Below are 12380 nucleotides of genomic sequence, written 5' to 3'. Positions count from 1 at the left end.
TGGTGTTTCTCTTGCACACAGTTGATCAATATTTGTAATATTCAGAGAATTTAGTATCCGATATGGGGTCTGAGGTACTAGTTACGCCAATGACCCCTATGTATTTGTCCAATGTTATGGTCCCACTCTCCCACTAAAAGCCTTACTTTTGTAAGAGACCTGGTGAAGTTGTAAACTCAATTAATGTTGCTGTAATTCAGCAAAGCACAAGCCCAGGCTCTGCTTTTTGAAAATATCAGCCTTATGACTACAAAGGATAAGAAACTCTCTTATGTTATCTCTGGGTTTTTTATGCCTTAAAAGAAAAGAATTCTACTTAACTAAAACTTCTCTAATGAGAAAGCAAACCAAAAAAAACAAAAAACTAAAAAACAAAAACAAAACACAAAACAAAACAAAAAACTCGCAAAATACTGTGTCTATAGATAAAGATGAAACAATGTTTTAGTTCTGCAGTACTATGTCTACCTAAATAAAACATCTGTAACGGGGGAAAAAGAATTCTGTACCACTCCTTGGCAAGCACCATTAGCATTTTGTGCCTGTGGGTACTTTATTCTAGGTGATAACTTAAGGAACTGCTTCACAACTGCATGATACAGACTGCTAAAGTCATATCCTCTGAAACTAATTTTATTCTCACTGCCATCAAAACCCAAATAGCACCTACAACCAACATGAGATTGCCCTATCTTTGAAGCTCTCTTACATGCCACTAATCTTGATTCCAATTATCAAACAGGTCTGCCTCATAAAAGCATATTAAAGAAATAATCTCTGTGTGGGCCACAGAGCCAAGCCCCAAAGCTATATAACCAGTAATAATGCCCAGCTATACCATCGTGAGAGCTGTCTAGGAAAAATACCATTTCCACTGCTGCTGAGACTTGGATACCAAAAGTCCTGGCAGTGCCGCCCCTGAAGAAGTGGATTCCTCTGTCACTGGGCTTCCCACAGCAGTCGTCCTGTCCACTGCTACACACTCACACTGTTTACTTCTAAATCCAGGTCTCAGGTCACATGCCTGTACCCTAACTGCAAGGGAGACTGGGGATATGAATCTTGTAATTTCACTAAGAAGACTGAACCCTTATGTGGGAAATTATCCAAATATAAAGAGGGTGTCTAAGATGCTGTGCAGCTACAAACTGTAACTGTCCAAAACTTATGTCATCACATTACTCAAAACACTTTACACAAGACATTTATATACAATTACACTTAACTGCCCATCACCACTTCTCAGTCATACTTACTGAACGGGCACATTTTTTGGGGGGACTGCTAGAAAGTCCATCCAGTTGTCCATGTTCACCCAGAAATCCTGTCACTTGATCCAAGAAAGAAGACACATCTAACTGGTGCCACTCTACTAGCTTCTGACCTACAAATTAAAAACCAGGATATATAATAAAATCAACACTCAGTTTGAACATTCTCATTAAATATTTCTTTTGGCACATGCATAATTAAAATTTGTATGGGAACACACACTCCACCCTTCACCAGCATAAGTTACATAGTATCTTCATAAACTAGAGGATACATTAATTATAACACATACATATAATTATAAGAGACTCCCAGCCATCATGACAGGGCAGCTACTTTATTTGCTGATAGCACTTATTGCCATTTAAGAAGAGATTCAGACAAAGCAGTAGCTATATGAAACTCAATTAAAATAATAATACTAGTTGTACCCTCTGCTTCTCTGGTGGGATTATAACCAGTAATTGAACATTCTTAGTATTTTAATGATAGAAAACCTAAGGGGATCCCTTATAAAAGGACAAGAAAGATAAACAGCTATTCTTCGAAAGGACAGAACTGTACAAAAATATAAAATAAAATACTACCATCTCCCAAAGTTACCAGAAACAGACTCCTAAATACATACTTCACAGATATTTAAACATTTCTCAAGGGAATGAATAAAAACCCTTTATCTAAATTATTACAAATAATTCTGAGACTAGATCCAAGTCAAATATTAAAGATCAATTAGAGAAAACTGAAAGATAAATGAGACATAAATCTTACCTGTCCGTGGATCCAGGATGGAAACATAGGGAAAATCCCCCAGCTTATAAAACTGTATGTATCTCTGACCTTCCTCACTGTCATGATAAACCTGTTAAATCATTGATATTACAAAAAAAGTCAGCTTCTAAAAAAAGTGTCAAATATATCCTTGTTATATACTAACAGCAATTAATTATCCAAATACACCTTTGGTATATGTTAGAATCTTACTCCTATATTAAACAGAAAATTAAAGTTTTCTGGTGTGAGTTCCCTCAACTTCTTGTCCTCAATCCCTCTGGAAACTTATAGAAACATAAATCTGTTCTTCCTCCCTTCCCAGTTTATTGCCCTTCCTGTTTAAGTTATCTGTCCATCTATGTCACTCCTCTCAACCATATACATCTTAATAAATCACAATATATTAAGATGATATGCTCGAGTGCCTAGCATAGTACGACCCAAAGAGATAACCAATCAACAGGTGCTGAATAAAAGATTACCATTCAGAAAAATCATATTGAATTTAGGGGCCTGCCACACATGAAAAGGCACACTAATAACATCAATAGCACAACTTGCATTGGGAAAAGAATTAAGTTCATTCAGAAGTTTTTATTTTCAGTTAATTTTTCATGAAATAAAAAATCAGAGCAAGGTCATCTAACTTGATAATTTAGCTTGATAATTTATATAAAAAGTAAGTACAACCAGCAAGACCCTAAGTGACAAGTCCAAGGACATACAGATGGTAGTATCAAACTCAAGCTAAAATCCAGGCCTTTGTCAAATGTTCTTCTATTATTCCAAGAACTTCTACATCCGCATTGTCAATTACAGTAGCCACTAGAACATGTGGTATTGAAGTACCTAAAATGTGGCTAGTCAGATACTGCTAAGTATAAAATACACATCAGGTCTTAAAGACTTAACACCAACAAATGAACAAACAAAAACCCTCAATATTTTAGTACTGATTTTCTATGTGAATTTTAAAAATATATTAAAATTAATTCCACTTATTTCTTCTGACCTTTTTAAATGTGGCTACAAGAAAACTTTAAATTACTTATGTAGCTCATGTTATATTTCTCCTGAACAGTATAGTTGTACGTTCTATCAAAATACATAAACTCTTCTGAGATAGGAGTATTATATGGTTTACATGGCATGGTTCTTTTTCTCTTCCTTCCCTTAGGAGTTCTTCATAGCTGCTCTTATTTTTACTTGTCCTTACTATTCCAGCCATTATGGGTGGTTTTACTTTTTCATATGTCACAATTTAACTGTTACTAATTTTTCCCCATTTTAAAACCTAATGCCTCCTCCCCAACACACCATACTACAAAAGTAAAATACCACAAAAATTTTGATTAACTCTCCTTCTCACCTGCCAGAAAATAAAATGTTCCCGGATAATATTCTTCACAGCTTCATTGCTCCATACATCACGGTTGAGGCACTGGCATGCAAAGTCTTGTACATTTTGAATGTTTATCATTAGCCACTTATTTTGCATCTGGCCACACTCTTTGGCCTGTAAGAGTAAAGTAACATAACATTTGTTAGAAACACTTTCTACTTGGTAACTGCTATGTTTCAGAATTCAGAAGCTGCCTTCGGTATAAGTTTTTTTCTCAAGTACAACATCTAGAGTTTTCAGTATCTATACATTATTTACATTAATTTGCATATACGTATATAATTATACTGTCCGTTTTCAAGCATTCTTCAAATTTAAATTAACTGCTTTTCATTTATACACTGTTACTTGTTCAATGGCTAGATTTCTACTGTACATTTAAACATCTTTACCTAAAAAAGATTCCATAAAAAAGGTCGACAAGTCATATAATTATACTGTATTGTCTCTTCTGATCCCTATCCACAAATATCTCTCCTTTTAAACAGAGGTAAGCAGTGTGCATGTGTTACTTTGTTGTTTTCTTTTCTATACTTCCATACATGGTATACATACTTCAAAATGTGTTTTCCATACACAGTTCCAAACACCATTTTCATCCCAATTATCAGGCATGTGCTATTTTATAGAATCACCCTAAACACTTCAGTAAGAACTGCTGAGGAGTCTTCTCTTAAGGTTGTTATTCCTAAGGGTGGATTTCAAAACATGAGATCACAGGATCACAGAGTATTTCAGAATGATCTCCGAGACTCCCCAGTGTATGGTACAAATATCAATCTTGAGTGCGTACTTTTTGCTTCACAGTTCCTCATCACCACAAAGACCTAAGAAATGCTGCCAAATAGGGAAAGAATAGCAGGAAGGCAAATAAGCAAATGCTACTCAAACCTCTGCATAAGAACCAAAATGAAAGGTATAATTTTGAATAATTTTGTCCTGGAATAATATTCTTTTCCTATCAGTTTGACATGGGAAAATCTTAAGGATCAGTTAACTCAGATTAATAACTGACCAACATACACATTTTGAAAATATTATATAAGATGTAAAACTAAGAATATCTTAGGTTTTAAGGTTTATACAATCTTACAAATACTGTTATCCTATTTTTTGTATGAATCCCCCAGAGAAAATAATTTTCTAACATTCACTACTGATTCCACAAGTGAAAACCCAAGTTCTAAAAAGAAGTATCCATGTATTGAGCCAGGAAGCTGTATTTAACTGGTCAAAGCCTTATTTTAAAGTATAGTATAATAAAGAATTTTATTATACAAATATAATAACTCCTTGCTCCTAGGAAGTAACAGTGTTCCACTTACTTGCTTACCTATAACATTCACATAGATTTGATAAATGGGTGGTAAGTAATTATACTGTCTTAATTGAAGAAAAGTATTTGAGGGATGCCTGGGTGGCTCAGTGGGTTAAGCATCCAACTCTTGATTTTTGGCTCAGGTCATGATCTCAGGGCTGTGAGACTGAGCCCTGCATTGGGCTCCAGGCTGAGTGTGGAGCCTGCTTAAGATTCTCTCTCCCTCTATCCCCATGCCACTCTCCCCCCCCCAAAAAAAGAAAAGAAAAGGAAAGAAAAGAGAAGAAAAGTAATGTGAGAATAAAGAAAAAATTAACACACATTCTATAGAGACAGACTGAAGAGTACATACCCCTATTAACAGGGTAAATTTACATTTCTGCCTCAAATACAACACTGACAAGGAAAAAAATGTGTAACACCAAAAATAACAAAAGTTCAGAGTTTAGGGGTGCCTGGGGTCACTCAGCTGACTAAGCGGCTGACTCTTGACTTTGGCTCAGGTCATGATCTCAGGGTCATGAAGTCAAGCCCCCCCCCCACCCCGCCCGTGGGCTCCATGATCAGCAAGGAGTCTGCTGGTCCCTCTCCCTCCCCTCTGCCCCTACCCCACTCTACCTCTCTAAAATAAATAAATAAAATCTTTTAAAAAATAAAGTCCAGAGTTCAAAAATTATGCAGAGTCATTCGCTTTCTGTGTTTAAAAAATTCGTTTATTTGCATTCATGCTTTCATTAATTCAGATTCATTCATTCGACAGGTACTTATTGAACCATATTTCAGGTACAGTTATAGATGTGGGCTTATAGCAATTACCAGAACACAAAAATCCCTGCCTTCATGAAGCTTACACTGGGGGGCAAAACAGACTAGCAAAAACACCTGAAGATCTGGGACACGTGGGTGACTCAGTCAGTTAAGTGTCTGCCTTCAGCTCAGGTCATGATCCCAGGGTCCTGGGATCAAGTTCCACGTCGGGCTCCTTGCTCAATGGGGAGCCTGATTCTCCCTCTGCCTGCCACTCTCTTGCTTTCTCTCTCCCTCTCTGACAAATAAATAAAATCTTAAAAAAAACAAAACCAAAAAAACCACTTGAAGATCTATTAAGAAATTACTGCTAGAAGGAAGGAGACAAAGAAGATACAAATTTCATGTAAAGCAACAATGTCTGGGTGAAAGGTCTTAACCCAATCTCACTAAGTATACAAATTATAAGAGTCAAGGACTAGAGGTGAGAGTGGACCATGGGACAATAATGAATCATCCCTCTTGGAATCTATGAGGGCTGTTCTGAGTCAATATTCAAAAGCCATTACAGGGAAACCCAAGGGCAAGTGTGGCTATACCAAACAGAGAGGTATGTGATAGGATTTATCATGACAAGAGGGAACAGTAAAGACTAACCTCTCTCTCAGTCCTAGACAGATCAGGAAAGTATGAAAAATAAAGGGTATAGAAAAAAAAATTTGTTTCAATAATATATATCCACAAAGCTAAAAAGGAACTATTAAAATATGCACAGTACTTTCTTATGGAAACGTTAATTACTTTTACCCACATTTATAGCAAGTACTTTTGAAATAAACAAAGTACTCTTAGTGATTAGGACTAGGAGCATGTGTAACTGAAGGACAATTTTAACAAATATGCATTTCTTATAAGGAATATCAAGGAAATTGTTCTGATTCTTTGTGTACAATATACTCCAGATTATGCCATTCTTTCAATCATTTAACAAAGATTTAATGAGGGCCAGCTATGTGCCAGAAACTCTTCCAGGCACTGTGGAACAGTAAATAAAACAAAGTCCCTGTGTTCATGGAATTTAAGGGCTAAGTGGAGAAATAAGAAAACCTAAGGGGCGCCTGGGTGACTCAGTCGGTTGAGCATCTGACTCTTGATCTCAGCTCAGGTCTTGATCTCAGGGTTGTGAGTTCAAGCCCCGCAATGGGCTCCACTGGGTGTGGAGCCTACTTGAAAAAAAAAAAAGAGAGAGAGAGAGAACGAGAAGAAAAAGGTAAAGAAAAAGAAAAGAAAACCTAAGAAATGTTCCAATGCCCAGGTCAGATCATTCATCCTAAGTGCTTTGCTCACTCACTTCCAGCTATATTGGTTTCCTTGACTGTATCCAAACTAGGCCTAGGTCTTTCCAGTATCAGTTCCTTTATACTTAACTGTTTTGTCTACTCTTCCCCTGGACCTTCCTATGATTCACACTTCCTCACTCCATTCAGGTTTTTATCAAATCTCATCCTTTCATAATCTTCCCTCATCTTTCTATCTAAAATAGTTCTGGGGCGTCTGGGTGGCTCAGTTGGTTAAGTGTCTGCCTTCGGCTCAGGTCATGATACCGGAGTCCCAGGATCCAGCCCTGTACTGGGCTCCCTGATCAGTGGGGAGTCTGCTTCTCCCTCTGACCCTCCCCACCATGTGTGTTCTCTCTCTCTAATAAATAAAATCTTTAAAAATAAAATAAAATAAGATAGTTCTGTCCCCTCACAATTATAAACATATGTGAAATTTATGAAATCAACCTTGCTTTCAATTCACCAGTAAGAACACTTAGAACTTAATGGCCTCAAACAAAAAATAGCCTTCTCTCTCTTTCCCTCATTCTATTTTATTCTTTCTCCCGGCAACAACTATGACCTGAAATTTCTCCTCCTCTCTCTTCCACTCTCTCATTACATATACATATCAAACATGCACATAAAATACATATACACTAAATATATGTTATATATTGCTTGTTTTTTATTTGTTTATAGTCTGTTTCTCCCTCTAGATTATAAACTCTTTGACAGCAAGAACTTTGTATAATTTGTTTATCACGATCTCTCTATGGCAGAAACTGCTTATAGGTACTAAATACCCATTTTCCCCTTCTCCCTCTTAGTAACAGAACCTCCAACTTTTTTTGCTAAGCATCTGGATTTCCTAGCGTCCCTTGCAGCTAGGTTTGGCCATGTGGTCGAGTTCTGGTTAATGGGATATGAGCAGAAGTGATATGTACAACTTTTAGGTTGTGCCTTTATTTTTTTTTTTAAGGATTTTATTTATTTGTTTTTGAGAGTGCATGCGAGAGAGAGAGAGAGAGAGAGAGAGAGAGAGAAGAAGGGAGGGAGCACAGAGCCGGGGGAGGGACAGAGGGAGAAGCAGACTCCCTGGTGAGCAGGGACACCCCCCCCCAATAACAAACTCGATCCCAGAGCCCTGGGATCATGACCTGAGCTGAAGACAGACGCTTAACTGACTGAGCCACCCGGGCGCCCTAGGTTGTGCCTTTGAAGGGAAAAAGTGTACCCTTCTCAGCCCCTTCCTTCCATGCTGGTTGGAAAGCAAACAAGGTGGTGAGCCATCTTGACTCATATGAAGAGAAGCAAGTAAGACCTAGGGAATAGCAGTGCAAGACAGAAAATGCTGCACTCCTAATAACTTCAGGTAGCAGAACCACTCGAACAGTCTGGACTTATCTTATTTAAGCTACCATCTGCTTTCTTCCTAGTCTCTCTCTCATATGCAGTCAAATCTTTATCCCAACAAACATAATCCCCATTACCTAGCACGAGGCCTTGTAATTCAAGGCTTTAATAAATAGCTACTGAGTAAACAAGTGAACTAATCCGTCTCTCATTTGGTTACCATGAACCACAACACTTGAACATACTCTACATCTAGTTACACAAAGAAAAGTCCAGTTTCTAAACCTGTAAAACTGTGCCTCAAATCTACATCTCAGATGGTGCCCAAACCTATGGGCCTTGCCTGAGCAGCAAGAGTGTTCCTCCAATTTTTAACATTCACCTTCCTAATCTTCAGTGACTTAATTTTGCATATTACCTAATTTTTATAAAACTAAAACACATCATTAGTCATAATTAAATGCCCACCTTTTGTGGGAATGTTTATGTCATTTACAGATTTATAAACAATAAAGTTCAGTATTATCAGTGAATAAATGGATTGCTATGAATAATACAGGTCATGAAATACAAAGAAAAAAGGTGATATAACTTAACAAAATGAATCAAACGTCAGATAATATCAAAAAAGATTCACATTTTCCCTCAAGAACAAGCAGAGTAACTGCTTCTATGAGCCCAAAGTGATCAAATTAAGCCAAGTGCAGTTATTTCATTAAGCCCTAGGGCAACTCAAAAGCTACTAAAAAACGGAAAACAGGGCGAAACAAACTCAGACCCCTTTGTTTTTCATATTGCTGCTATTCTCTTTCAATGGCTGAGTTAGCACCAGAACAGGAGAAAGGATGGGCAGCTGCCACATTTAGATCACCAGGCCAAGAAAAAGAAAACATCTTTGAGCTGACTAATTAGTATCAGACTCTCAACTCTAGTCTTACGGACATGACAAAAGAAATGCTTGGGGCTTCTGAGTGGCTCAGTCGGTTAAGTGTCTACCTTTGGCTTGGGTCGGTGGTCTGGGTTCCTAGGGTCATGCTCCAGTGTGGGCTCCCTCCACTCAGTGAGGGGTCTGCTTCTCCCTCTCTCTGCCTGCCCCTCCCCCTGCTTGTGCTCTGTCTCTCCCACAAATAGGTGAATAAAATCTTAAAAAAAAAAAAAAAAATGATTGCTTGGTCAAATCACTATCACTTGGATTTTCTGTTATGCGCAGCCAAACACTTTCAGGTTTTACAATTCAGAAAATTAAACTGAAGAATAGGCTTAAATTTTTAATCTCACATTTAGGCTACTCCAAAAGAGTATGTCAAAGTAGAAAATCTTTTAAAAAACAATCATAATTCACTTCCAAATACGCAGCTACAAACATCATTTTTGTGAGTACTGTTTGGCCTACTTTATGCTAACAGATAAGACTGAAACTTAAGTGATTTATGTCTTTGGAAATGCTATTCTGACTCAAAGAGCATTAACACACTAGTTAACACACAAAAGCAACTTTTTGAATACTTCAACAGAATATTTAAAATCCCAACCAAACTCATTCATTTAACAGATGTTTCTATAAAATACCAGAAACTGGGGGCCCCTGGGTGGCTCAGCTGGTTAAGCGTCTGCCTTTGGCTGGAGTGGGGGGATGGTGTCCCTGCTCAGCGGGGAGTCTGCTTGTCCCTCTCCCTCTGCCCCTCCCCCCAGCTCGTGCTTTCTTTTTTTTTCTCTCTCTCTCTCTAATAAATAAGTAAAATCTTTTAAAAAAATACCAGAAACTGGGTCCCAAGGATTACCAAAATAAAAAACATGTTACCCCTGCCCTCATTAAGCTTATAATTTAGCAGACAATCAAGTAAAACTGCTCTGGAAAGTTTTTCTTTGGCTTTAGCCAAATTAAACCAAAAAACTGAGGGAGAATATCTTTTGCAACTACACAGATACTCTTTTAAAATACAATAGGATCCCCACAGAAATATGGGCAAAAGATACCTACAATTCACAAATGGCCAATAAACACAGGCACACTACTCTCAGTAGCAAAGAAACACAAACAAAAAAAAAAATTAAGATTTTTTTTCAAAAACTATGAAAATGGCAAAGATTCTGAAGTGATACCACACAAGGATAATAAAAGGATTTTATGAAACAATCTCATATATTGCTGGTAGAAATATAAATCAATGCAATCTTTTATGTATTTCATACTTGTGTCATACTTATTAAGGTGCCAATTCTCTATATTCTGGAAACTTTTTTGTTCTTAGAAACAAAAAAATGGCATTGAAAGTGCAAAAGGATTCATAGCTAGGCTTACAATGTCCAACAACTTACTGTTTCAAAGCTGCCTTTATGCATCAAATCAATGGGTGGCCGGAAGAGATCTGCAAGGGTAGTTAGTTTCTTATCTATTGCTCCTCCATTTCTTAATTCCTGTTCTTGCCGAACTGCAACACAGGACGATAGGAAGTTTCAGTTAGCCAGAAAATAAAAGCAATGAATCTCAAAATATAAAAAGCATGCATCAACTGCAAGAATTACTGAACAATGTGCGTGACCTCATGCAAATGCAAATATCTAATGCTGATTCTGAAATGAAAAACATACAAAGCAAGGTGGGGTGGGAGCCTTAAGACTTAGTACTCTCAATCCAAATAAAAGGACAAAAGCTGAAAATTACAGCAGGGTCACCTAATCCAAATATTTCCCTCTCATATTCCAAGTGAACTTGAGCACAGGAGCAAATTTTCACCTCCATTTACCCAGTTCTGAAAGTGAGCCTGATGTATCTGTGGTTTCTAGCCACATTCCCCATCTTTAACAATTCTGGCCGTGAGAGAGAACCACCGACCACCACCTGTCGTCACCTTCTTCTGTCTTCTGGAAGGGTACAGGCTTCCCTGGATGAGCTGAATCAGTTTGGGTTCCCCTTCAACTCTCTCCAAAGTTACAAGACCTATCTGTGCTGCAATGAGCTCATTATAGATCAACTACAAAATCAAGCATGGTCCGATGGTTTTTCATATACTCTCTCAACAGCTTTGCTTTTCTTTAAGATTCCACTGGTAAATCACTACTAAAACCTCTAAAGGTACAAGGCCAAGAATCTCATTCTAACTTCCTCCACAGAAAGACATAAACCTATCCCAAACAACTGCAGCCAAAATGTTAAGAGTGGCTGCTTTGGGTGGTGTAGCTTTTTCGTCTTCTGTTTTTCAATCCCCTACAATAATCATTTTCATTGTGGTCATTCCTTTAACTGACAGATATCAGGATTTCTTTTTTTCCACCAATTATTGTTTTAAAGTACAGCTGACGTATAATATTCTTTTAGTTTCAGGCGTACAACATAGTGATTCAACAATTATATACATTACAAAATGCTCACTACTGTTAAATGTAGTTACCCTTTGTCACCATACAAGTTATTACAGTATTAACTGACTATATTCCCAATGTTGTAGTTTTCATCACTGTGACTTATTTTATAACTGGAAGTTTACACCTCTTAATCCCCTTCATCAATTTCGCTTATCCCCCACTTCCCTATGGCAACAACCAATTTATTCTCTGTATTTAGGAGTCTCTTTCTCACTTGTTCGTTCATTTGTTTTGTTTTTTAGATTCCACATATACATGCAATCATATGGCATTTGTCTTTCTTTGTCTGACTTATTTCACTTAGCATAATATCCTCAAGGTCCATAATGTTGCCGTGAATGGCAAGGTTTCTGTCTTTTTTGACTAATATTCTACTGTGTACATAATACCACATCTTCTCTATCCATTCATCTACTGATGGCCACTTTAGGCTGCTTCCGTAACCGGCTACTGAAAATAACGCTGCAATAAAAAAAGGGGCGCATATCTGTTTTCTTAGGATAAATACCCACAATTATAATTATTGGGTCATACGGTATTGCTAGTATTAATTTTGGGGGGAACCTCCATATTGTTTTCCGTAGTGGCTGCACCCACTTGCAATCCCATCAAAACTGCACAAGAGTTCCTTATTCTCTATATCTTTGCCAACACTTCTTATTTCTTGTCTATTTCATACTAGCCATTCTGACTGATGTGAGGTGAGATGTCAGGATCTTGAGGAAAACCACCTTTTTCTTTTATTGTAGTCAGCGTTTAAGTGCTCATTCAAAAGCTAATTAACTTCATAAATTACTAGATTTCTTACATTTCTCCATCATTCTTA

At 37.4% G+C, this 12380-nt stretch overlaps 1 protein-coding gene across 2 annotated transcripts in view; it reads right to left on the bottom strand.

Moving 5' to 3' along the window:
* UBXN7 (UBX domain protein 7) overlaps nt 1-12380 on the bottom strand; it is a 59288-nt gene that overhangs the window by 16255 nt on the left and 30653 nt on the right. For both annotated transcript variants that reach the window (XM_026495755.4, XM_026495765.4), the window contains 4 exons: nt 10508-10620; nt 3416-3562; nt 2044-2134; nt 1257-1384 (listed from right to left, as the gene is read on the bottom strand). In XM_026495755.4, coding sequence (XP_026351540.2) covers nt 1257-1384; nt 2044-2134; nt 3416-3562; nt 10508-10620 — 479 coding nt within the window. The remainder of the gene's footprint in view (nt 1-1256; nt 1385-2043; nt 2135-3415; nt 3563-10507; nt 10621-12380) is intronic.

This window comes from Ursus arctos, unplaced genomic scaffold, assembly GCF_023065955.2.
Source record: "Ursus arctos isolate Adak ecotype North America unplaced genomic scaffold, UrsArc2.0 scaffold_4, whole genome shotgun sequence".
NCBI classification, from domain to species: Eukaryota; Metazoa; Chordata; class Mammalia; order Carnivora; family Ursidae; genus Ursus; species Ursus arctos.
The sequence above is the reverse complement of the archived record's forward strand: the minus strand, read 5'-3'. Positions and strand labels throughout refer to the sequence as shown.